Genomic DNA, 25,260 nt, shown 5'->3' on the forward strand with positions numbered 1-25,260 from the left:
CAGTATGATAAACTCCCTGTATGTCGTACTGATTCAGGAACATGGTTCAGTCTGCAGCGGACCAGTCTCCCTCACAATGCACAGCGCTAACGTTCTGCTGCTTCTTTTTTCTGTATACAATGGAGGCACTCAGTTTTTAGGTGCTGTGAAAAATATTAAATTCCATATAAATCACTTCTTAAATTTTTAAATTTTGTCTATGCTGCACACTGTACAACTCACTTTTCTACTTCCCTTACTTCTTAGCTAGCTCCATCATCAGGCCCAAGGTTTTATTGTTCTGTACTTTGGTTTCAAAAATCTCATCAGCCTTGCTTTAGCAAATATCTCCATGCACCAAACTATAATTTTTTGTGTTTCTTAAATGGCTGAATTCATGCTTTAAATAAACGCTAACATTTACTAATGATCAAATAAAAACAAGATGACCAGTTTGTGACTTTGCTAAAGGCTTAAAAATGAAAACCTCTATACTTTATTATCTTATTTAAATAACCCATGATTTATTTTCCTCTTCATTAAACCCTCTCACAGAAATAAACTCAGAGCACGCCGTGGTAAGGTTTCAGGATCTCTCCAGCTTTATTAAAATAAGGGACTTCTTTCTGTCAAAGGTAGAAACAACTTTGGCACCGACAACAAAGTACAAAAATAGAACAGTTCATATTCTCACATCCCGGCTCACACACTCACACGTAGAGATTAAAGGGATAAATTAGTAAAAAGACAAAAAGAATAAATCAGGACGTGTCAATCACACACAGTGCGACCCTTCAGAGAGGGCGACAGGAAACAGAAGCACAGCTGTGAGTTACTGCAGGGACACAGTGCTTACTCTCCAACAAGGTCTCTGAACACCTTAAACTGATGTCAATCTGACAAATCTATCATTCTCAGGTCATGAAGGCACACAGGTGAGCGGAGGGAAAGGTTACACCAGGTAAGGTAAGGGGGAGGAGTTTGACAGGAACATTAGACAGTGAAGGGACTGGCTTTAAAGAGGATCACTCTGATCAGGCAGCAGGGCGCTTTAGGATTTCTAATCTTCAGCTAAATATGAGTCAGAGTCTTCTGACGCTAAGTTTGGATGCAGACAGCTTGGCTTCTTACAGAGACAGTGCAGCGAGTGGACAGTGAGGGGGGAAGCTTTACTCCTGAGGGTTAGGATGAGCGACCGCGTCCGCCAGCAGGTCTGGACGGAGACACTCGATGGGACAGTGAATGTTCTGGAGGAAGAGGAAGAGGAGATATGAAGATGTTAGATCAAATTAACAGACACGAACGACTCTATGATCTTTAGATGTAAACACTGGGTTTCAAATGAGGTCATTAGATATGCATATATTATTTATTAGTGTGATTAAACACAGAGAGAATATGATGATGATAAAAGAAACAAACAATAATTCAAAATGTTTTCTGTATAAAACAAGTAAATTCTGTTCAGTGTCCAGGTTCCAGTTTCAGGACGCTGAGTTCTGTCTGCTCACCTTACGCAGAGACACGTCTCCGTATCTCACGGGCTGCAGCAGACTGGCATCAACATCAGCACCTGGTTTACGACAGTTCTCACAACGCCAGCCCTGATGAGACCAAACACACAGACGTGTTCATTAAAACACACTCACATGGTCACAGCGTGCATCAGAACCAGAACAGGTGACACAGGACTTCCACCAGATCCGTTTTCAGAACGCAGCACGGAGCAGGACTGCTGGACAGCTGGAGTCATGTGACCGAGGTTTTCCCGCAGTAATTACTGAATCAAGGATTCTCCTCCTCCTCTCCTCATCCATGTTGTCTTTCTGGTCCTCAGACCTGTTGACTCCGGGCCTGGCTCCGCTCATCATGACTGTTTGTTGTTGTAGTTAAGTGAAATACGATCTGGTGATAACACAGAGTGTTTTATTCTGAAAATTAACTGGATGTTTTGGTGCCTGACTTCCTGTCACGTCCATCTGCTCTGTTGAGATTGATGCGTCGTGCTCTGGCATCTGGCAAAAATAGAAGTCTTGTGTATCTGATCTGGAGGACTCAGACCTGCCAGATCAGAGACACAGCTGGTACGCAATGGAGTGGATCCAGTGGAAGTTAACACATTGACTAGAATAGAAACCTATCAGTTCTGGTGCGGTGACGGATCGGAGACAGATCTGGTGGAATTTGGCCGTGAATCTGATGTGTCCTACCTGCTGTCCTCCAAAGCATGTGCAGGTGCAGATGGCACCCAGGTACTCCTTCTGCCACTGGTTCCCCACCTGGTACGCTTTGCCGTCATCGTAGCACACCGAGTCATCTGAGTGAAGACACACATTTAAGTTCACACACGGCGGCTTCCCATCACTTTGAGGACATTTCTCCTGCGGTCTCCTGAGAGTCCTTACGTGGTTCACACTTGAATTCTCCTTTTCCGTTCCCCAAACAGGTGCAGCTCATCAGGTGTCCGTTCTCTGCACGGCGGTCCCACTTCTCCCCGATACGGTAGTTGATGCTGTTGTCGTGACACCACTCTGATGAGGGACAGAAGAACCGTCAGAGACCAAACGGAGTAAAAGAATCTGAACATGTTCACGTTCCAACAAACACTCACTGGATGAATCACATCTGAAGTGTCCGCTGCCTAGACCCAGGCACCGGCACCACAGCTTGAAGCCGGTCTCAGACATGCGCTCCCACTCGGCTCCGACGTCATGGTAGGTGGCAGTGAAGGCATCGTAGCACGAGTCTGTACTGGATGGGACTCCGTTAGGGACTGAAGAAAGCAAAGATGTGAGTGAGAGATTAGTGCTTTAAAGATTGATGAGCCTCAGAGGAACACATTCATGCACGAGTCTAAAATGTTATGAGGCTGGATTACAATGACAAATCTAAACTGGATCAGAGCTCTGTAATGAATGCACATTTTATTTTATGTTCTGGTTTTACCTCCTCTAACCTCCAGAGAGTTAAAGAACCAAACAAAGTTAGAGGTTTTAAAACGCCCTGGATCCCTCTCTTCTTCTCCTGTTCAGATTAAAGTGCTGGATTTGTCTCAGACTCAGGATCTGATTCTTACGTGAGTTTCCTGCTGTGACGACCTGCTCCAGGATCTTGTGTTTGAGCGCGCCCAACAGAGCCTCCACGATCACGTTGTAGTTGGCTCCAGGGGTGAGTCCGATCAGGGTTGCAGTGGTGGCTGTGTTTGGCAGGCGGACCTGCAGGAGACATGAAGTTGTTAAATCTGAAACAGAGAAATGATCGAACGTGGATAACATGGTCAGAGTGTCAGACGAGTCTTCGTGTTCACCTGGAACATTTTCTCGTTCTGGTGTGTGAGAGGATGGCAGGACACCAGGTAGGCGTTGCTCTGCCTGTAGGGCTTCCAGGTGACGGAGGTCTGAGTCTGGGCCTCCTGAGGCACTCCGGTGTCGTTTCCAAAGATGGTGCCGACGGGCAGGTTCAGCTTCAGGATGGGCAGCCTGCGGCCCTCTGCATCAGGAAGGGGCACAAACACCAGGGGCTCACGCACTTGCCCATAGGGGTACTGCGGGCTGCCAATGTTACCACTGTTTCTGCTGCTGTCCCCGTTGTTGTTGTTGTTGTACTCTGTGTACTCCACATTCTGGCTCTGACCACCGAGCCCGTCCTGGCCGTTGGTGCCCACTACCTGGACTGTGTTGTCCAGTTCAGTTTCAGGGACGTCCAGCTTGTCGCCTGAACCTCCAGGGCGTGGCAGAGGCAGGGGGAGCAGGGACTCTGGGTCTGGGCGGAGAGACGGGTTAGGAAAGCGAGCAGGTTAGACAAGGGGGGTGTCAAAGCAGAGCTGCAGTAACATATCTCAGCCAGCAGGGGGCCACAGATATGCTCACTTTGCTGGAGTCTACTCCTTTGCAGAGTGTGTTTTCATGCAGGATCACAAACACACTGACGGTGTTTTGAATGACGTTTGTGAGGACATTCAAAGTAAGTGTGGTAGTAATGTTTTAGGAGTCTGATGACGCTGACTGACTTCACAGTTTATCTCAAGGCTCAGCTCAAACAGCGAAACACGTCAGCTGAGCAGAATAAAGCTGCAAGTTTACCCTTAAATCTTTGATCTGCCTCTTCATCTTCATCAGGAACATTGGCCTTTTACTACATGATCAAATACGTCACTTTTACCGTCACGTTCACTCCTGTTCAGACCAGAAGACAGAAAATACTTACGTGTCCTAACTTTCCCCAGCAGAGGAGTGCTCCTCTGCGTGTTCTGGATGGCTATGATCTTAACGATGTACTCTGTGGCCGGTTTCAAGCCTGAGGAGACGGATGATCAGTGTCAGCATGGATTTTAAAAACCTCTTTGCATCAAACAGAAACGAACAACAAGCAGCTGACTGATCAGTTATACAGAGAACATGTATACAGAGAACAAGAACCAATCAGAAACCACAAACCGGATATGGTGGCGTAGTTTTGGCCGGCGTGGGGTCGTGGGATTAGCTCTCTGGGCCCTCGTCCTGACTCCTCGTAGGTGACGTAGTATCCTGTGATGGAGGAGGCAGGTGGTTGCCAGGAGAAGGAGATGGAGGTGGGGGTCAAAGATGTGAACTGGAGGTTGGTGGGAGCCTGGACCACAGGTTCAGCTGAGGAGAGAAACATCATGTCAGACTCAAGAGAGACTTTGGGATTTCTGTAATGATTCAAGCTTTATTTCCCAAAAGAGACTTTGCTGGTTTATCTCTGTGCTCTTATTTTACTGACAGAGTGAAAAACTTTAAAATATCACATTCAAGCTGCAAGAGAGGAGGAGTAACCTTTCTTCTTCCAGAACTCAAACTTCACTATATTTCACAATGTTAACAGAATGAAACCTGAACATAATTCAGAGTCGTACCTGTTTGGATGGAGAGAGTAAACGGGGTGCTCCTTGTGTTCCCGTTCAGGCTGTACAGGTTCACAGAGTACGTGGTGCCCGGCTGGAGACCTGAGGAGAACAAGACCAGATACCTGAAGCACCTGAAGCAAGACTGAACGACAAAATCCCTCCAACAAGGATTTACCTAGAGTCTGTTCAACAGATGAAGCTGTGAGTGTGTAGTTGTTGTGTACCTGTCAGTGTGTAGGTGCTGCTTCCTTCCGGGATGTTCCTCCTGATGGCGGGCTCGGTGCCGCTGGATGGCGTTGCCTCGATGAGATAGCTGCTGATCGTGTCCGGCTTGGGGCGCCAGGTCAGCGTGAAAGACGTGTCTTTAACATCAAGGATACGCACACGCCGAGGAGGACCTACATCTGTGTAGATAAAGATTGGTTTATTGATTGATGGATTGATGGATTGATTGATTGAGATAGAGAGCAGAGATCAAACAGAGCAGGAGAGGATGAGATCCGTCTTCATGTGATGCAGCTGTTTACCTTCCAGCGTGGTCGTCTCTCCCTGGAGGGGCCTGCTGGTGACGGAGTTCTTCAGAGCGTAGACCTGTACCTGGTACATGGTCGCCACCTTTGATTCCCAAACACACAGACGTTATTTACCATCAGACTCTAATCCATGAAAACCCGCGAGACCAGACCTTTCTCTTACCATGAGTCCGGGTACGACGACACGCGTGGTGTCAGGAGCGACGTTCAGCTCTTTGGTTGGTGCGTTGATGTTCTTCGGGGTGATGACCACTCGGTAGCCTGTCAGGCGTGTGGCGGGCGCTCGCCATGTCACGGTGAAGGTGGAGGGACCGAGCTCTGAGATCATCATGTTGGTTGGAGAAGGGATCACTGAAGAAGCACGAAGACATGAAGAATCTGAGTCAGGGTGTGATGAGTTACTGCTTCACTCTGTGGGTCGACTCTGACGCTCAAACACTCTCAAAGCTCGTCTTTAAACGTTTATATCAAACTACAAATTTAAAACTTCAAGACAGACATTAAAGACTGAGACTAATTTAACTACAGGAACAATCAAGTGCATCCTATCAGAGTGTATCATATCGTGTCATATCCAATGTGTTGTATAACGAAGAAGTAAAAAGATTAAATGAAGTAATAAGACGAAACTTCTTCCATAAAGTCCATGTCTTGACTTTTAGCAGATCCTCAGTCTCTTAGAGACGGTCTAACTCGATGGTGAATCCCGTCTGCTCTGCACAGATGACATTAACCTGTCCATGCTCTCTGATCGTTCTACCTGTGGCCTGAGTTCCCACCAGCGGTTTGCTGGGTGTGCGGTCGTGGAGGGCGATGACCTTCACGGTGTACTCTGTCCCGGGTCGAAGGCCTCTGATCAGCACCGTGTCCTGGTCTCCTCTTGGTGCCGGACGCAGCTCTCTCTCGCCCTCCTCTGGGCTGGTGTACAGGACGCGGTATGATGTCACCGTGCCGTCCGGGCTGTCCCAGGTGATGCGCATGGAGGTGGAGTCGATGTCGGAGAAGGTCAGGTCTTTGGGACGGTCCATGGCTGCAGGAGGAACACGAGGAGAGTCTTTAAACCTTTATATCGTCTTATTCATCAAGCCTTTAAAGATCAAGTTTCAACTCTTTGATCAAAGACTGAAGTTTAAATGTCGACTTGAAATAAAGAAAGTAGAAGTTGATAACCAGCAGAGAGACGTTTGATTGATCTCTGATTAAAGCCTCTCCTTCAGATTCAAGACTCACTAACCTGTGATCGCGTTATCCACCACAGGGGAGGACGGCTGATCATCCATTCCTAGAGCGTACACGCTGACCACGTACTCCACGGTGGGCATCAGACCCGAGAAGGTGAACTGAGTCTGATCTGTAAAACAGCAGCAGGAACGAGTCGATGAGAGGAGGATTCAATAATCTTAGATCATATAAAGGGACAGCTCATCTCTGTCAGTCTCACCGGGGGCCACCACCTCCGAGTAAGAGGGTCCCAAACCGTTCTTAGGGACGCTGGTGACTCTGTACCCTTTGACCGGACCCTGAGCCGGAGACCAGCGCACGGTGATGGCGTTATCACTCACGTCAGTCAATCTCATGTCAGGAGGAGCTTCAGTATCTGAAGGAAGAACAAAAACACATCTTCAGATAAAGTCCTCTACGTGTCGTCTCTTAATCCAGCTCTGCTTTCACGCTGACGTACCGGTCTTAGCCATGATGTAGACCCCCGTGTTAGAGGCTGGGCTGTCCCCTCGTCCGCTCACAGCGTAGACTGTGATGGTGTACTCTGTGCCCGGGTTCAGGCCCGTGATGGTGGACGTGGTCTGAGTGCCGGGGATCGAGAACTCTTGAATTTGACCACCTGGAAAGAAAAAAAGAAAGAAAGAAAAAAATGAACAAACAAAGAATGAAAGGAACACAGAAAGAAAGGAACAGGCAAAGAAAGAAAGGAAGACAGAAAGGAACAAACAAAGAATGAAAGGAACAAACACAGAAAGAAAGGAACGAACAAAGAAAGGAAGACAGAAAGGAACAAACAAACAAAGAATGAAAGGAACAAACAAACAAAGAAAGGAAGGAACAAGCAAAGAAAGAAAGGAAGACAGAAAGGAACAAACAAAGAATGAAAGGAACAAACACAGAAAGAAAGGAACAAACAAAGAATGAAAGGAACAAACACAGAAAGAAAGGAACAAACAAAGAATGAAAAGAACAAACACAAAGAAAGGAACAAACAAAGAATGAAAGGAACAAACAAAGAAAGGAAGGAAGGAACAAGCAAAGAAAGAAAGGAACAAACAGAAAGAGAGGAACAAACAAACAAAGAAAGGAACAAACACAGAATGAAAGGAACAAACAAAGAAAGAAAGGAAGATAGAAAGGAACAAACAAAGAATGAAAGGAACAAAGAAAGAAATAAAGGAACAAACAAACAAACAGACAAAGAAGGGAGAGTGTTAAACTCAGGTCGTGTCAGAGGCTTAGAGAGACTGAAGGTGTAGAGCGGTGTGCAGACCTGCGCTCCCGTAGGTGATCTTGTAGTTCTTCACTGTGACAGAGGGGGCGTCCCAGCGGATGGTGATGCTGGTTGGAGTGGACGATGTTGCCTCCAGATCAGTCGGGGCGTCAGAGACTGGAGAGGGTGAAAGAGGAGAGGAAAGAAGGAGAGAACAGAGAGACTGTGGTAAAAGAGGAGTGACTCAGACGAAGAAGAAGAAGGTGTGATGATCAGAGACTCACTGGTAGCCCGGGTTCCTGTCAGAGGCTGACTCTCCTGACCATTACTGACAGCGTACACGTAGATCAAATACTCGGTCTCTGGTGTCAGACCAGTCAGAGTGTAGTAGGTCCGGGTCGGGGGAAGCCTCTCGTCCTTGACCCGCCCGCCGCTCGTCCCCTGATAGCGGACGCGGTAGCCGGTGATAGCAGAGGTCGGAGCCAGCCAGTGAATGGTGAAGGAGGTGGTGCGGATGTCAGAGAAGTCCAGTCCAGTAGGAGAGTCCAGAGCTGCAGAGACAGGGGTCAGGTGTTACATCACACTTTAACTTGTTTAAATGATTAAAGTCATGGAGGGTCAGGGGGCCGGTTTGAAAGGTGAAGTTTACTGAACTCATCATCCAGAGCTTCCTAAACTCAAACCGAGGATCATCTTTGTTTGTTTGATGTTAAATGTGTGTTTGTTCCACAGCAGAGCAGTCTCATCATAAACATACTTTCATATTTACTGAGTAAAGCTCAGCTGACACCTCCTCTCATCCTCCTGATACTTACTCGTCCTCTGAGTTCCTGTGGCCGGTGGACTCTTCTGTTCACTGTACACACACATCACACTGATGCGGTACTCTGTGTTGGGCAGCAGGTCTGTGTGGAGGTAAAGACACGAGAACAGTCAGAGAAAGAGAAAGACCTCATTTTGGACTTTTCAACAAAGAGATTTTAAATCATCTCACTCTGCAGCAGGAACGTGTTGGTTCCTCCACCCACATTAACCTCCCTGATGTCATCATCGGTAGCGACCGGGTGGTATTGGATAACAAAGCGGGAGATGTCGCTTGGCGTGGCAACATGAGGAACCGTCCAAGTCACCCTGATGTGGTCAGGACCCACGCCGTTGAACTGCAGGTTGGTTGGAGCTGGAATAACTGCAGGAAGGAGGGACGACCAAAAACTAAATCAAGTGGATTCACTCGGCGTGAAGAGAATATGATTAATACATATACTGTCCGTTACTTAAAGTGCTGTCAGTAAGCCTCTCAGATCAAACCCAGCCCCTTCCCACAGAGAGAGTGAAAGAGTTAAATCACCAGCGTGTGTTTGCTTTGTGTAAGTGGTCGGCTTGCTCTCCCCCTCCTCTGTAACAGTGAAGATACTGATGTCGTACTCCACGCCAGGCTCCAAACCGTGAACCGTGTAATAACCCGCCGATGGCTCCACCATATCTTGCAAAATCGGCACGCTCTCGCCAGAAGCTACTACCGTTATCCGGTAAGCAGTAATGGACGTATAGCTCTGCGGGATCCATCGCAGCCCAATGGTGGTGTCGGTGATGTCGACAAAGTCAACAGGACGTGGTTTGGGGATGTCTGAAAGGGTTAGGTCGTTAGCAAAGCGCAGGCAGAATTAAACAAGAAAGACTGAGAAGCTCCAACAATTACATTGGTTATAAAAACAACAATCCCAAAGAGCAGAATGAACCCACAGAGAATCAGAAGCCATGCTGCACAGAGGTCATTATACAGGATGGACGTCATTCATGTACTATCATTAACCTGAGCATGCTCCAATTAAACCAGATTAAAGGAGATCCCCATGCATGTTAGACCATCCTCATGTTAGTGTGTTATGAAAGCTAACTCTGCTTGCAACAGGGTGGATGTTTCTTAAAGGAAAAGAGAGTTAGTCCCTGTATCAGAGCTCGCTGAGCATCACAGCCGGTTAAAGCTTGGTGTTGTAATTTTCAGACTCAGTTAAATCTGTTGGATCTCTCTGCTCTCATCAACAGTGTTTTTAGCGGCTGTGTTCTCACTCCATCATCACGCAGCCGACAAAGTTACATTAAACAAAGTACTAAGACAACTATTTCTGATGGGTGTGGAGGAGACCAAAACTTAGCTAAAAGGAGAGCGAGTACTTGGGTTCATTTGTCATCCTGTTATCCTTTCAGAGGGACGATGCTGTAGATCTGCAGACTGAGGAGTGGTAAGCAGGGAGTTTCCTCTGGCTTGTTACATAACACGAGTTTCTAAGTTATTCTGCCCCCTTGTGGCTAAAATTTTTTTTTAACTAGCTTGAGGAAAAGCCTGTTTTAGAGGAACTTTAATTTTTCATTCATCGTGTTTTTTTCTAGAATACAAACAGCTCAACATGACGAGCAAATGTTTATTGGATCTAGACTCAGACCCAGTCTTGAGTTTTGGGGTCTGTTCTGTGTTTACTGCCTGTAAACAGGTGTGAGGGCGTCCACGGTGTCTCATACCTGGTGTGACCACAGTGGACACAGGCACACTCTCCAAATGCCCCTTGTTAGTGAAGACGCTGATGTTGTACTCAGCTCCAGGGTTCAGACTCTCCAGCCTGATCGAGGTCTGATCAGCTCGGACCAGCTCCTCCAGAGAGTTCCCTCGCTGGCCGTTCATGGGTGTGCTGGTCACTCTGTAGCCCGTGATGCCTGCGAAGAGTCGGGGGACAAATAGTGAGTGGGTAGAACATGATGTCAGGAGGTTTGTTGGAGTTTCTGAGTCACTGTGAGGGATGAAAGGAGATACCAGGAAGAGACGCTTGTACTGCAGAACGGGGAACAAAAATCCCGTTTGTAGGCCAAGGTCTAGACTCGGCGTGATCCGATGTCCTGACAGCGCGTGGGCAGTACAGTCAATATTTACCTGGTGTTTTGGAGGCGACCCAGTGGACAGTCAGGTCTCCTGTGTCTGGGCTGGACTCGACTCTGAGGTCAGTGGGAGGAGAGAGAGCTGGAAGGAGAACAAACCAGGACACAGGTGTGAGAAACTGGATCTGATGCAGCAGTTTCTCCTCTCACATCCTTAATTTTTAGAACAACGTGATGTGAGAAAACTGCAGAAACACATGTTCAGTTACTCAGAGTATCACAGTGATTTCAGAGATGGTCATCTTATTCTATGAAGTAGATACGCACATGTGAAGACGTTGCGGGTGAGGGGTTGTCCTCGGTTGCGTCCGTTGAAGATGGGCTGCACGCTGTAGGTGTACTGAGTCCCGGGGATCAGTCCTGGGATATAAATCCGTCCTGTGTCGGAGGTCTCTTCTTTGGGAGACTCGCCTGTCTGGCTGGGAAGTACAGACACCTGGAGGAGAAGAGAAGAGCGCACATGTAGAGATCAGAAACACACCCGCAGGGTTTGTTTGTGGCCACCAGGGGGCAGCAAACATACCTGACATATTATCACCTTATAAATCTGGTATCGTGAATATGTCAGCAGACTGTTAGACTATCCTTGTTTTCTAAAAGGAGGAACATGAAGGTAAATTTTCAGCTTTATCAGCTGTTCTCTGATTTAAGATAAGATAAGATAAGATAAGATATTACTTTATTGATCCCCGGGGGGGGAATTCAGTTGTTACAGCAACCCAGACATAAGTACAATCAAGAAGAAGTTTCAATAAGTAGAATAAAATAAAATAAAATAAGATACAATTAAATTAAATTAAAATTAAATTAAAATAGATAAATAAAGATGAAATACAATTTAGATATATACAATGTTAGAAATGGAATTTAGATTAAATAGCAGTAAAAACAGGCAGTATTAAAAATGATTCAGTAGTGACAGGTTGACATGGTGTGATTATAGTTGGTAATGACAGATTAAGCAATAAATAAAAATAAATATGGGTATGTAATATGACCGTGAGTTGTAGTAAACAATAATAATGTAATATAATTATTAGATTTAACTGAAGCCTGATATTTAATCAGTAAAGTTAGAAAGTCAAACAATGACTTAGATCGTATAAAATGATCTCTGAGGTGTCTGACAGTCAGAGAGACTCAGTTTGCTGAAGGATGAATGATTGTGTACCCTGTAGCTGAACTTGCGGACAGGTATCCAGGTGACGATGATGGAGGAGTCGGTGACCTCGGTGCTGAAAGGAGGAGAGTTTCCCATCTGTGGTGCTGTGAGAAAGACAAAGAGGAGAAGTTAAACCTCAGCTGCTTGTTCTTTCACAATCTGCTGCTGTTTGTGTCTCTGGATTCTCACTGGTGGCGAAGTAGGAGGTGATGCCCTCGCTGAGCTCGTTGTCCAGCTCAGAGTGGAGGGTCGCCGTGTACTGGGTGTCTGGACGTAGGTTCCTCAGAGGGAACTGGGTGACCCTGCCTGGGATCCTCTTCTCGATGGGGGTGGATCCTCCGATGCTCAGGAAGAGGCGGTAACCGGTGACTATGGCTCGAGGAGCGTCCCAGGTGGCGGTGGCGCTGTCGGGGCCGAGGTCGGTGAAGTGCATGTTGCTGGGTGCGTCCGGTTCTGGAGAGGTTTGAGAGAATCACAGACATGTTTTATATTTGTTCTCACGTCATGTTTTTTTATTCTGACTGCTCGCTTCACGCTGACACTCACTGGTCGACTTCTCTCCCACCAGCGGCGTGCTCTCCACTCCGGCGTTGATGGCGTAGATGTAGAAGCGGTACAGCGTCCCCGGCTGCAGGTGAGTGATGTCAGCGTATGCGTTGCGTGAGACAGGGAGCGGCAGGGGTCTGGTCTCAGTGCCGTCAGGACCGACTGGGGAGTAGGTGACCCTGTAACCGGTCACCTCACTGGGAGGACCGGTCCAGGTGATGGTGATCTTCACGTCATTAACTTCGTAGAACTGCAGGTCTGTGGGAGCCGGGACCTCCTCTGTGAACAGGGAGAGGACGAGCGATGAGCAAAGAGGAAGAGGTCAGAGGTCAGAGGTCAGAGAAATGAGAGATACACTGAGGCACTGTGCGTTCATATGTATCTTCATAAGTTTGATAAATATCTAAATGTGTATGGGTCTCTGAGCTAACTGTAAACTAAAGAGGGTTCATCCTTGGGTTGACGAGGACTTATAGGAGATAAGGGGCCTCTGAGAAAACCAAGCTGGTCCAGAGAAGTCTGTGAGAGTATATTTTGACAAAGGGATGTTTTGACAGGTTCAGTCTTTCCCAAACAAAGACAGTCTCTCCCTAAAGCTCCCGGACCCTACAAGGAGTCTGCAGCTGGGAGTAAGACCCTACACGTCTCAGCCTTGAGACGGATCTAGAGAAGATGATCCGGCGCTCTGAGGATAAAATACTCTGAATGATAGTGTCTGTGTGTGAATGCAGACCTGGCAGAGGAGATCCGGCAGTGTTGACCTGTACGAACACAGGCTCGCTCTCCTGCTCCTCCTCCACCGCGTAGATGCTGATGTTGTAAAGAACTCCGGGGTGCAGGTCGACCAGGTTCACTGAGGTCTCTGTGTCCGACAGCGTGAGCTCAGTGCTGCTGCCCTCCAATGATGGCGTGTAGACCACCCGGTAACCTGAGGGGAGCAGGTCCACAGTCACACAGAGACAGAGTAGAATTCTCCAAGAGGGATCAATAAACCAGGATTTAAACACTCAGGCATGAGGACGTGTCTCACCGGTGATAGGAGCCTGAGGTCTGGACCAGCTGATCCGGATGGAGGTCTCTCTCACCTCGTCGATTGCATGCTGAGCGGGGCTGTCAGGAGCTGAGGGGAGCAGAGGAAGGAGAGTCATGAGGACTGTGTCTGGTGGATAAAGACACTGTGAGTGTGTTCCCTCAGAGGAGGAGAGGGATCCTCTCACCCGTGGTCTGAGACGTAGTCAGGATCAGGTTTGGCTCTCCCTGATCTGGAAGCTCGTAGACGTTGACGTTGTATCTGCGCCCAGGCAGGAGCTCGGAGATGGTGACGGAGTTGGACGTGCGAGGAACATCTGCAGAAGAAGAAGACGAAGAAGAGTTAAATCAGACTGAAATGTATGAACTAGTTTGACTCTCTGTCCTGTTGAACTCGTTTTTAACACGTCTGGGTGGCTGAGAACATTTCAGGCAATGATGTGGATCAGTAAAGAAGCTTGAAGATGATTTTGTATGATGAATATATTGAAATATTTTGACTCATTGGGTATTTCTTTAAAGTATTTCACCCTGAAACAGACTGACTTGTTCGGTTATTTTCCAGGAAATGTCATATTTGACACAGATTTGAAGATTTTGTCCGTATTTGTAATCTACTCTTTCATTTGGAACCGGTTTCAGTGATTTTCCTGAGACATTATGGAGATTTACGGATCTCACCGAGCACTTTGGGCTTAGCTCCATCCTCACTGAGCTCGTACTCCACCCTGAACCCGGAGATGACAGCAGAGGCCGACGTCCAGGACACGACGAAGCTGTTTGAGGTGATTTCAGTCACAGACTCAGACGTATCCATCACAGGAGGAGGCACGGTCGTCTCTCCCTCCGACGTCTCCACTGGAGAGAAAAGGAAACAGAGTCATCCTGTGAACGTCTCTCTGGATCTGCGGATCTCACAGTGAGTGTTTGTCATCTTGACTCCTTACAGGAACCGTGGTTGGTGGTGAAATCAAAGCGTGTGACCTCGCGGCGTCCGTAGCGCAGGATGCTGATCAGCTGACCCTCGTAGGTGATGCCTGGCCGGAGCCCGCTGATGGTGTAGGAGTTGTGGTTGCTGGGGATGGTGGCCTCTCTCCATGGTCCAGGTCTGTTTTTCTATCAGAGGGAGGAAAGATGAGACGTTTAAGGGCGGTAGGATCTTTAAATATCATGACTCAAACTTATCATATCAACATGAAGTGAATCACATTACAGGGTTTACAGGTGAGCTCTAACTGCTCATTGATGAAACTCTGAATGGAGCTGGAGTTGAGATGATTTCTAGTCTGGATCAGATTCTCTAAAGTGATGAACTTTCTCACAAAGCAGAAATGTTGTGGAGGAATAAAAGGAAGCGAAAATGTATGAAGATTATAACTTTGCATGGCAGCCTGTATATGTTGGACTGTACTCTGGCTCACACCTTGTTTCTCTAACACATCCTGCTGCAGAGGCGTTCAGCTCTGTAGGAAAACTACAAACTGTCTCAGCAGGAGAGCTGGGGGAGCCAGGTGAGCGCTTCAAGAGTCCAAAACATACAAACCTCCTCAGAGAGCGCCTTTGGACTTTACTTCAGTTTCATAAATATTTCCAGGAGCTCTTCAGACTCTGGAGGTTTCAAAGAGGAGCAGGATGTATGAGCGGAGGAAGCTCGGGGAAGGATATTTTTATTGGACTGTGTGTGTGTGTGCGTGCAGACTTTAAAGGAGGGTTCATCCTCTGATCACAATGTTTGTCCACGCTCAAACTCCAAAAAGCTCCTGACCTCACGCTGACTGTTTGCTCACATTAAGTAACGCTGCCGCTTCGCAAACATTCAGACAGGAGCTCACTGCATCTGAAACATGTGTTACACAAAGAGAGACTCACAATCCTCCACTTCAGGATGTACTGGGTGATGTGCACGGAGGACGGAGGGTTCCACTGGATGGGGTGGGAGTCCGGCTGCTTCCCTGCTTCTGTGATGATCACCTGGACCGGTCTGTGTCCGTCTGAGGAGAGAGGAGGAGGTTCAGATAAAAGACAAAGAAGGAGAACGCCTCAAACATCATGAGAGGTTTATATTACAGCTGTGTAACATTTATAGAGAGAAGGTGAGAGCTGGCTGCTTTATGTTGAAGCTCTATCAGACAGAACAAAAACCACCAGACGATGCTAAACCAGCTCAAACGCCCCCTGACATCCTCACACAGGAGCACTATATTCATCACAGGTTATCTAGCCTCCTTAAAATACACACACACAGACTCACACTTCGCACACACACATCTCTGCTCGGGTCATCGTGAGATGTGTCAACTGAAGCTTTTCAGGTTAATGTTTGAGCTCAGTACAAAGTTTCACATGAAGCAACTTTAACCAAACTACAGAGAGAGGTCTGAGGTAAGGAGAGGGTTCAGAGCTGAGGCTGGAACCAGAATCCCTTCAGCCTCTGCAGGGACGACAAAACCTCTCACACTGCAAGGAGCAGAGAGAGGACAGGAGGACACTTCTGTTTTTACCAGACCTCAAAGTCCATGAAAAACTCTTTAATCCCTCCTCTGACAGGGAAGTCTTACTCCAGGGACGTGTGATGGACGGTTAACCGCAGGTGGAGGAGGGAGGTGGATGATGTAAGGAGGTTAAACGAGTTCAACAAACACAAACTGAGCTCTGGCAGCGATCAGACTGAGAGGAACCAGGAGAAGAGTCTGAGAGGAGCTGACAACACAAATAAGCACAGTTCATTTAAATATTCAAACTTGTCTTCAGTCATCAGGACAGATTTATGATGTTTGTTTTAACTTCTCTTCAGGAAAAGAATCACCAAAGACTTGTGTTTAACGTAAGTTGTCCAGGATTTAATCTCGTGGCCTCTGGAGTGTCTTTAAGTTTAAGTTTAAGAATCCAGTTTTTGTTGACCAGGTTCAGGTGATCCGGTTCACTTTGGTCCTGGTTTTTCAAAGACAATCTGACAGGATAACTAGAAAGAGATTAAAGGATTACTCCATCCAGATTATCAGCGCTCCAAATAAGACGATATGCTACATACTTTGACCACAGGGGGCGCCAAAACCCACACAAACTGAGAAATCTGGAGTATCAATTTAAACTGCATTTTTATTATCAACTTATATCAACTAAGACGACAAAATCCTTTGTTTTTTGAAGCCTTTGAGTTTATTTTTTTTACTGAGTCCAGGTCACAGTTTAGTTATTTAAATTTCAGTTTGCACTCAATCAGTTCCTGTGATCACTAGATTGGGGTTCTCAAAGTCTGGGTCGGGACCCCCTGGGGGGGTCATGAGATGTCTTCCAGAATGTTTTTTTAATTAAGTTATCTAAAAATATTTATTATTATTTATCTTTGTTTATTTACCTTGTTTTCTTATTGTTATCTTCCTTTTTTGTTTGTACTGTTTATTATTAGTATTCATTTATTATTATTTTATTTTTATATTTTTCCTTCTCTTTGTCGGTTTTGTATTACTTATATATAATTTGTTAACTTATGGTGAAAAAAGTTGAATGACAAAAGTAAAAATTTACCCTTTATAGGAAAAATATCAACATAAATAGTAGCTAAACTTGAAATAAAACCTTGAAAATAGAAAATGTAATGAGTTTTCTGCCTTTCTTTGTTGCCAGATGACTCCTAAGTTTAGGGTTGGTGAACATTTAATTATCAAAAGCATCAGTAGCAGCAGGTTAATTCATAACGACACAGGAAACACAGACACATGCTCATGTAGGTAGGCTAATTTTCTGCAGACCAGCTAAATGAAGCCACATTAAGTCACTTTGAGGGAAAGTGGAGGTTGTGTCTTTGGCACCTATATTTTGGGGGTCGCGGGCTGAAAAGTTTGGGAACCCCTGCACTAGATTACCTTAATCCTGAAAATCTGCAAGAAAATATCCAAACATCCAAATCGACAAGGAAAATCTAGTCATAGAGACATTATTCTAAGATGTGTATTTGTTTGTGATTGTTAACCCCTCGTGTCCTTCGTGTATGAAAGTGTTCTCCATCTTTGAATACGTGCTTCATGTCTGTGAGCTTTGATTCCTCTGAAGTCTCCACTGATCGAGTCTGATTGCTCGTGGCACATCTTTGTAGTTTGATCTCTACAAACACTGAACCTCTCAAACCAGTCCACCATGAGTCCATGAGGATTCTGCAGGAACATCCATACAGCAGGTTCAAACCTCCTTACCTGAGTATCCCTGCTGAGGCTCACACCTCATCTCTCCAATCCCGTTGCCGTAACAATAACAGCGATAGTAGACTCCATGGAGGACTTTGTCCCAGGTCTCTCCGACCTGGTGGAACACTCTGGTCTCAGGCTCCTGACACTGATCTGAGGAGGAACAGAGAGATGTTAAAGGAGGAGGTGTGTTGGAGGGGGAGTAGAGCCGAGCTGGCGAGCGATGAACACACCGATTGCGTCGCACTTCCAGCGCCCGCGTCCCTGTCCGTAGCAGGTGCAGTTCATGGAGTAGCCCTCGTTGTGGCGCTTGGAGAACTCCTGGTTCACTTCGTAGGTGTAGCCCTCAACGATGCACTGATCTGGATTCATGAAAAGAGGTCAACATGAAACCTTCACTCTCAGTCGGGTCTCACTGAAGGACCACGAAGAAGACATTCATTCAAAGTTAGCTCTCTGACCTCGCAGCTGTGAGTGAGCCACACAGTTCCACTCCCCGCGGCCGTTTCCCAGACACGTACACTCCATCATGTGACCCATGACATCATGGCGTTTGTCCCACTTGTCACCTACACGGTACATGGTTCCATCGTTGGTGGTGCATAACTCCTCATGAGCTGCATGAAGAAAGATGAGAATAAAACAAACTTTAGTCTTTGCTCGAGGAGCGTGCATTTCACTTTATGTCATCAAATAATCTTATCTAACAGATCTGAGAGAGGTGATACTTTAACATGACGACAAACTCTTTAACTTCATCTCTAATCGTCTGCAAGTGACTCATGAAACCGAGCAGAGACAGAGACCAGAGTTTAGAGTAATCACAACAAAGAAGACAGATCTGAAGTGAGGAGTTTCAGCACACATCCAGGATCTCTGAGGAGAACTCAAATCATACCATGCACCCCCGTTCACCTTTTAAAGAAGCAACACTGGATCCTTCGTCTCTCTGCTCCTTTGGTGACTTTGTTTCATTATTCAACTGACTCTCAGGATTTTATCAACCAAATAAAACAAAGTAAATACTCATACAAAAATGAGAGACACTGTAGGACATGTTGGTAGACAGGTTTCAGATTCAGACAGTCAGACTAACTGCTCTCTCTCAGTGGCGGTTCTGGGGAGGGGCCAACAGGGGCCAGTGCCCCTGTAAAACTGAACCTGGCCCCCCCTCCACACCAAACAAATATTATACAATAAAAAAAGATTCGGCATCGTGCCGATGTTACAGGCGGAACACATGCATGTGGCACTTGGTTCCAACAGCTGCTGTCAGTCTGCATTTTGATATAGTGCACAGTAGTATATATGTCTAGTATATAGGGATGCACTGATGTTTTGCCAGTCCTCGCCCTTCTCAGTCTCTTTTGTCAGGGTTGAATGTGTCCCTCTGACAACACCCTTGGCCCCAGCCTGGCCCCCCTGGTAAAATTGGTCTAGAACCGCCACTGCTCTCTCTTGAATCTGATCTATGTGCTTGGTGAGGTCGACTCTCTCCTGGCTTCAGATTTAGTGTATTGTGATAAACTGAGTTTATGAATGTCGATGAAAATCTTTCAAAAATACTGCTGGAAAATATTCCCTGGAAGGAATTAGCTCACACACACACACACTTACACACACACACACACTCACCAGCCATGGGGCAGAATCCAAAGCGCTGGTCGTTGTCGTAGTCGTGTGTGGTTCCGCACCACCTCATGCTGTCACGGCGTCCGTCGGCGGTGCATTCAGTGTAGTTGCGTCCGCTGTAGAGGTATGGGAAGTGACAGAGGGCGTTGTTGGAGTTTCCTCCTCTTGTTGCAACGATGGCTGCAGGAGAGAGGAGAACACAACACTTAGTCTCTGATCGAGCTAGCTGTAAGAGTGTTGTGATGTGATCTCTTCTTGCTGATGTGAAGCTGAAGTCTGATAAGAAATGACCCTGACACAGAAATAATCTCAGATCCAGATTCTGACACCTCCTGGATCTTACCGTTCTTCTCTGTGCAGAAAGAGTACAGCTGGTCGCTCTCATAGTCTGAGGTTGTGGAGCACCAGAGCTGCCCGTCTGTGCGTCCGTCAGAGGTGCAGGAGTAGTACGTCTTTCCCATGAAGACAAACGGGAACGTGCACGGCTGGCCATTAGAGTTTCCTCCGTATGCCAGGTTGGTGGACTCTGCACGGAGAGGGATGGAGAGAGATGTTGTAACACCAGTCTGCAGACATGAAGTAAGTCACTGACCAACACACATCTGCTCTGTGTTTGAGTGGGATCCATCATATCATCTTCTCCTGCTGCACTCACCGTACTCCTGACAGCTGACTCCATTACCCAGACAGGTACAGATCATCTGCTTGCTGCCCTGGGTTCTTAACCAGCGCTGTCCGTCGCTGTAGGTGGATCCAGAGTCTGAGCGGCACATCCCATCTGGCAGCTGGCGAGTCTCAGGGGTCAACATGATGGCTCCTGTCGGCCCTGTGGCTGTGAGACAGAGTCAAAGTCAGTGATGGATGTTCAGGCTGTGGATGCTGAGAGGATCATCCTGTAATCTGGGAATCATAAGAGACTTACTTCTGCCTGTTTTGTGCGCCTCACACTTCCACTCCCCTCGGCCGTTTCCTAAACACTGACACTGCAGGTTGTGTCCATTTGCATCCGTCTTGGTCCACGTGTCTCCGATGCGGTGGGACCTCCTGGTTTCCTTGTCGTTGCAGCGGTCTGCAGGGAGAACAACAACCGTCAGAAACTACCCGACAGAGAGTGTGTGTGACAGAAACAGCTGTGTTTGTGTTCCTCTTACTCCTCGAGGTGCATGTGATGCGTCCATTTCCTTCTCCCAGACAGGTGCAGTCTAACATCATCCAGCCCTGGTACGGCTTCTCCCACGTCTCACCCACCATGTACGACGATGAAACGCTGTTATCAAAGCAACGCTCAGCTGCACGGGAGACACAGGAGAGACTTCATGAAGAAATCAACAGATCTGACTTTGAATCAAACAATCACAGAGACACAGATCAGCAGAGAATCAGTGAACCTGCTCCCTCACACACTCACCCTGTTTGTCCACTGATGTCAAATATTTGAGTTGTCATGCTTCTGAGAAGTTACCCCACCTGAACGTGTGTGTGTGTGTGTGTGTGTGTGTGTGTGTGTGAGTGTGTGTGTGTGTGTGCGTGTGTGTGCGTGCGTGTGTGCGTGCGTGTGTGCGTGCGTGCGTGCGTGCGTGCGTGCATGCGTGTGTGTGTGTATCTGCAGCATTGACTCACCCACAGGTTTGCACGTCCACTCTCCTTTGTTGTTTCCGAGACACACACACTCCAGCATGTAGTCTGCGGTGTCGTGAGGTCTCTGCCAAGTGTCCCCGATCTTATAAGACCTTCCGCCCTCATGACATCGATCTGAGAACAACAAACACAAACGTTCCTGTGTGTTCTAAATAAACGGCCTTAACTTGCACATGTGAGACAAGTTCATCAGGAAGTTAAACCATCAATCATCAACCTTTTAAATCACTCAAATATCAAACTCTGAGTCCATCTCTGTTTCATACTAACATAAAGAAACATTGCATTAGGTATTAAGGTTTTGAGATGTTTTATTTCTTGCACTTTCCTGAAATATTTCATGAAGTTCATCATGAAAATGTGTATTTTTCCATGCATGCAGTTTATTTGGATTTATTATATCTGATGCACCCTCACCACAAATCACAGAGACTCACAAAAGACTACAAATCCTTTCATCTGACTGACTTGACCTTTGACCTGCCATCACTTAAGTTTCTGTTACTCACTCGCTATGGTGCAGCTGATCTTCCCTCGACCAGAACCAATACAGGTGCAGTCCCACATCATCCCTTCCTTCGGTCTCTCGTAGGTTTCACCGACCCGGTATGTCCGGTCATTGTGCTTATCGAAGCAGGTCTCCTCCACTGAGAGGGAAACAGAGGAAACGGTGAAAGCTGTTATTACAAACCTGGTGTGTCCACTTATTCCGCTGCGTAAAGACGCACGGGAGTCTTAACGAGTGGATTATCTTTGCACCCAAAGTCTGGACTGGAGGAAGACAGCTCCCCAAACTAAAGTCATTTTTCAGTCGTAAGAAGTGAAAAGAAATCCTCTCCTGACACATGTCTCTGTATTTATTGAACTGGTCGGTCTCTCACTGACCTTCAGGTTTAGTTTTGCACTTGATGCCTGCTGCTCCGTTGCAGGTGCACACCAGTGTGCTGCCGAGGTAAGGCTTCTCCCACTGCTCGTACAGTCTGTATGAGCGACCGTTTTCCTCACAGCCAACTATAAATCACACAATGAGAGCATCATCACACATGTGGACCTCACAGTCTGTTAAAGCTCAGCTGATTTGGGTCCTCTTTAGAGAAAATTAATGCACAAATTTATTTTGTACATTTGACAAAAAAGTGAATGTTTTAATTGATTCCACTTTGGCACAGCATGAAGAAAACACAGTTTCTTATCCTGATCGAAATCATCTTTAATTTTTCACACATTATGGTGTAATAAAATATAAATGCTCAAAGTCCTTTTACAAACCTGGAGAAACAGCTGCTGCATCATGGAGCTCAGGATACATCTGAAACTGCCCTGTTTGTCTCTTGGTCTTCTTTGGTAAGCCGTGCACCGCGCTGCTTACGCACAGCGCAACCAGCAACCCTGTGAGCGGGCTGCCAGCCATGATGTATAAAAAATAAAGATTCAAGGTGAAGAATGAAAAAGCAAAAGCAAGGTTTACAAAAAAGAGGCGAGTGCAGGACTTCAGTTCAGCTTGGAGAGATCTAGTTTCTGTCCCTTATTGTCAGTTCCCTGCTCCCGCCTCGCAGCCGGTGCACCAGGCTGAGGAGAGGGGAGCGCGCTGTTTTATACCCGGACACCCCGCTGCAGCCTGGTGAGGGGGAGGGCTCTAACTGGAGCTGACCCGCCCGAGAGTGAGCAACAAGGGCACTAGACAAGAAGCCACAAGTTTAACAAAACAGAAAGAGAGAGTCATTTCCAGCTTTCAGGAGGATGAGCATCTGAAGGAGGTTAAGATGGATGGTAACAAGAATCGTGATAAAAATTGAGACTGAGAGAGATCATGCAGAGGGGTTATCTCTGGAAATTACAATGAAACCATAAATTAGACACAATATGCATGTTTTTATTAAAAGCAGTTTAAACATATTATAAAAACACAGCAGTTCAACAGATAATCATGTGGTTAGAAAGTACAGAGACGAACAAGACTTGTGAACAAATATGACATGTCACAGTAAAGCAGGGGTGATTGTTGTACATGTGCAGAATCTTATGATAAACTCTCCAGGGGTCACAGACAGCTGCTCTCTGATGAATGAGGAAGTGTTTCTGTTCAGTCAGAAGTTCACTCTCACAGATTTCTGTCCAAGTTATGAAATCAAACTCAATCATCATTTCCTCCAGACTTTCATCACTGATGTCTAAAAACACTGAACAGTAGTTTTCCATCACTTCCTCTGTTAATTAAGTTAATTTGGAGAACACATTGGTTAACGTCTGCTGTTGAATGAATCTGAAGTTATTGCACAAAAACATGTTTATGTGCATGTGTGTCTGCAGGAGTCGGTATGAAATAACACCTCCTGCATACACACACACACAGTTTACTCTTCTCCTGCTCTGCATCCTTCAACAGGACTTTCTTTATTTGTCATGCGTCTGGTTTGGTGAAGTCTGAAAGTGCTGCTAAAGGTGCTTTAAAGATCCAAAGTGAGTCCATGAATCATTTCTCCAACGCAAATAAAGACAGACATTCCTTCTTCCATGCAAGGATATCCTGCAAGCACCCTGCTGTTACTGCTGGGCATGAGGGGAACCATGCTGCCCATGTATTGACTATACAAGGACACACACAGTACACACTGAAGTCTGTGAAAAAGAAACACCAGGAAATATCTAAGGACTGAGAAAACCAACAGTGTCCAGGAATTCTGCACAAAAGACACCAAGTGTGTCAACTTCACCAAATCAGTGTCCGAACAAAGAGAACAGAAACAAAGTCAGTCTGCAGGACTTTTATCAGAAACATGACCTCTGTTAGAATAATGGATGGTGTGGCGTCTCATTTTGTCTCCACTTCTCTGAATGAAACAAAACCTTGTGCTCTTAATTTGATGCTGTCTGTATAAGAACACAGTCCGGTTCATGTCATTCAGCCTAACATGTTGTGTTTTCTATGAATCCTGAGGCTTTATGTTGTAATAAACACACAGCTGGCAGTAATTGCTCATGTACAGTAGTTATCTCTCCGGTCTTTGGGGTCAGTTTGTGGACGGTTACGTTTTCCTGCCAAGAAATGAAATGTTTTCAACAACAAGGAGCAGACAGGGAATAATAATAAAGTGACCTCAGCCTGCTGCCTCGATCATGACCTGCCCGTGCTGATGGGTCTGTCCTGCAGAGCAGCTTCTGTGTGAGGCTGCGGTGTAATATTTCCCGTCACCCGGTCTTCTGGGACGAGGGGTAATTGGCCCCTAAAAATTAAAACACATGGTTTTGGGGAAACAGAGAAGAAAACAGCACAAACAGTGTTTTTGTTTGTTAAAACGGAGAAGGACTGAGTCACTCGTCTCAGCAGGGTGGAAAATGCCATCACATACTTTCCACTGGTGAAACAGCGCCAAACTGTGGAGGATAAAAACAGTCTGAAGCTGCAGAATCTGACTTGTGCACAGATGTTACACAATGCATTTCTCTGATGTATGCACTCATGCTAAAGGGAGGGATCTGCTGCAGGAGAATGTATAAATATTTGTGAACAAAGGAGACGTCCAGTTCTTACTGGACTGTGTATTTGGGGTATGACTTAATTTCCTGAGCTGTAGGTCTCACTCTCAGATTTATGTCTCTGTTGAAGCCTCTGGAGAGCCGCCTGGTTCACATCAAATCAAACTTCTTCTTCTGCCTCTGTTTTTCATATTTAACATCCATATTTCACCAACCATCTCTCTGCACTCTGGATGTTTTCACTGAGAGTTTCTGCTCAGCCTCACTGAGTGATTTGTGTTTGAGAGCTGAGTGGAGTGAGAACTTGATCTGTTAATCCTGCAGACCTGGAGCTGCCTTAGTGCAGAGAAACGTCTGAAAGCATGAAGGTTTGAATGAATCTCAGCTGGTGACGAAGAAAAGTGCATCGGAAAAATCGTCAAAGTTTCATTACATAAGCATTGAAATGAAATGTGAGCTCAGTCGATTAGAAACGATTGCAGAGTTTAACCAACAACAATGATGAACGTTTGACACAATCATCAATAAGAGATTGTTTCTTGAAGTTTATTTTTACCATCCGGTTATTCAAGTACTTCTGTAAATGTGCTCATCTATGTAGAAATGAGTGACAGTGAGGTTGAAAAGTGGCGTGCAGCAGTGACCACGTCACATTCCCGTAGTTTTGTTGGTTCTGCTGTGTGTCAGTGTGCCAGTCTCCACAATGATATGCCACCACTAACTGTTTGTCTTTATTGACACTGTGCAGAATACTGTCTATGAATAAAGTATATTCTCTTGCATGGCTGTTTGATCCTTCCATAATGGTATCAAAGTAATTAAGAAATTAAACTTTAGGCGGTGGCTTG

The 25,260-nt window shown here is 46.2% G+C and overlaps 1 protein-coding gene across 2 annotated transcripts; it reads right to left on the reverse strand.

Annotated features, from left to right (window-relative positions):
- Positions 1 to 558: 558 nt before the first annotated feature.
- Positions 559 to 22,503, reverse strand: fn1b (fibronectin 1b). Of its 2 annotated transcripts, XM_034680994.1 has the most exons (46): positions 22,205 to 22,503; positions 21,821 to 21,946; positions 21,445 to 21,582; positions 20,918 to 21,049; positions 20,449 to 20,586; positions 20,220 to 20,366; positions 19,953 to 20,129; positions 19,641 to 19,823; positions 19,301 to 19,477; positions 18,127 to 18,282; positions 17,899 to 18,027; positions 17,675 to 17,818; positions 15,351 to 15,472; positions 14,429 to 14,597; positions 14,163 to 14,339; positions 13,670 to 13,798; positions 13,483 to 13,572; positions 13,186 to 13,380; positions 12,453 to 12,731; positions 12,096 to 12,359; positions 11,916 to 12,010; positions 11,012 to 11,180; positions 10,740 to 10,826; positions 10,334 to 10,525; positions 9,162 to 9,440; positions 8,808 to 8,999; positions 8,629 to 8,718; positions 8,098 to 8,364; positions 7,874 to 7,990; positions 7,061 to 7,219; positions 6,821 to 6,976; positions 6,614 to 6,730; positions 6,140 to 6,409; positions 5,543 to 5,730; positions 5,374 to 5,461; positions 5,071 to 5,250; positions 4,856 to 4,945; positions 4,416 to 4,604; positions 4,186 to 4,275; positions 3,287 to 3,741; positions 3,056 to 3,194; positions 2,591 to 2,752; positions 2,385 to 2,510; positions 2,190 to 2,296; positions 1,491 to 1,583; positions 559 to 1,226 (listed from the first exon to the last, which is right to left on the reverse strand). In XM_034680994.1, the coding sequence occupies exons 1-46, from the start codon at positions 22,344 to 22,346 to the stop codon at positions 1,149 to 1,151; spliced, it is 7,389 nt and encodes a 2,462-aa protein (XP_034536885.1). In that variant the 5' UTR covers positions 22,347 to 22,503; the 3' UTR covers positions 559 to 1,148. The 2 variants fall into 2 exon arrangements, with proteins under 2 accessions (XP_034536885.1, XP_034536886.1); XM_034680995.1 differs by lacking the exon at positions 9,162 to 9,440.
- Between the last annotated feature and the right edge of the window lie 2,757 nt (positions 22,504 to 25,260).

The sequence above is a fragment of the Notolabrus celidotus genome, chromosome 3, assembly GCF_009762535.1.
Source record: "Notolabrus celidotus isolate fNotCel1 chromosome 3, fNotCel1.pri, whole genome shotgun sequence".
NCBI lineage: Eukaryota > Metazoa > Chordata > Actinopteri > Labriformes > Labridae > Notolabrus > Notolabrus celidotus.

What these genes read in the sequence shown, in the direction of transcription:
- fn1b (XM_034680994.1), bottom strand. Translation starts at nt 22,346, where the DNA reads ATGGCTGGCAGCCCGCTCACAGGGTTGCTGGTTGCGCTGTGCGTAAGC. An exon ending in GGCGCACAAAACAGGCAGAA is followed by an intron (nt 20,130 to 20,219) that starts GTAAGTCTCTTA and finishes TCTGTCTCACAG; the next exon opens with CCACAGGGCCGACAGGAGCC. An exon ending in GGTGGATAACGCGATCACAG is followed by an intron (nt 6,410 to 6,613) that starts GTTAGTGAGTCT and finishes TTCCTCCTGCAG; the next exon opens with CCATGGACCGTCCCAAAGAC.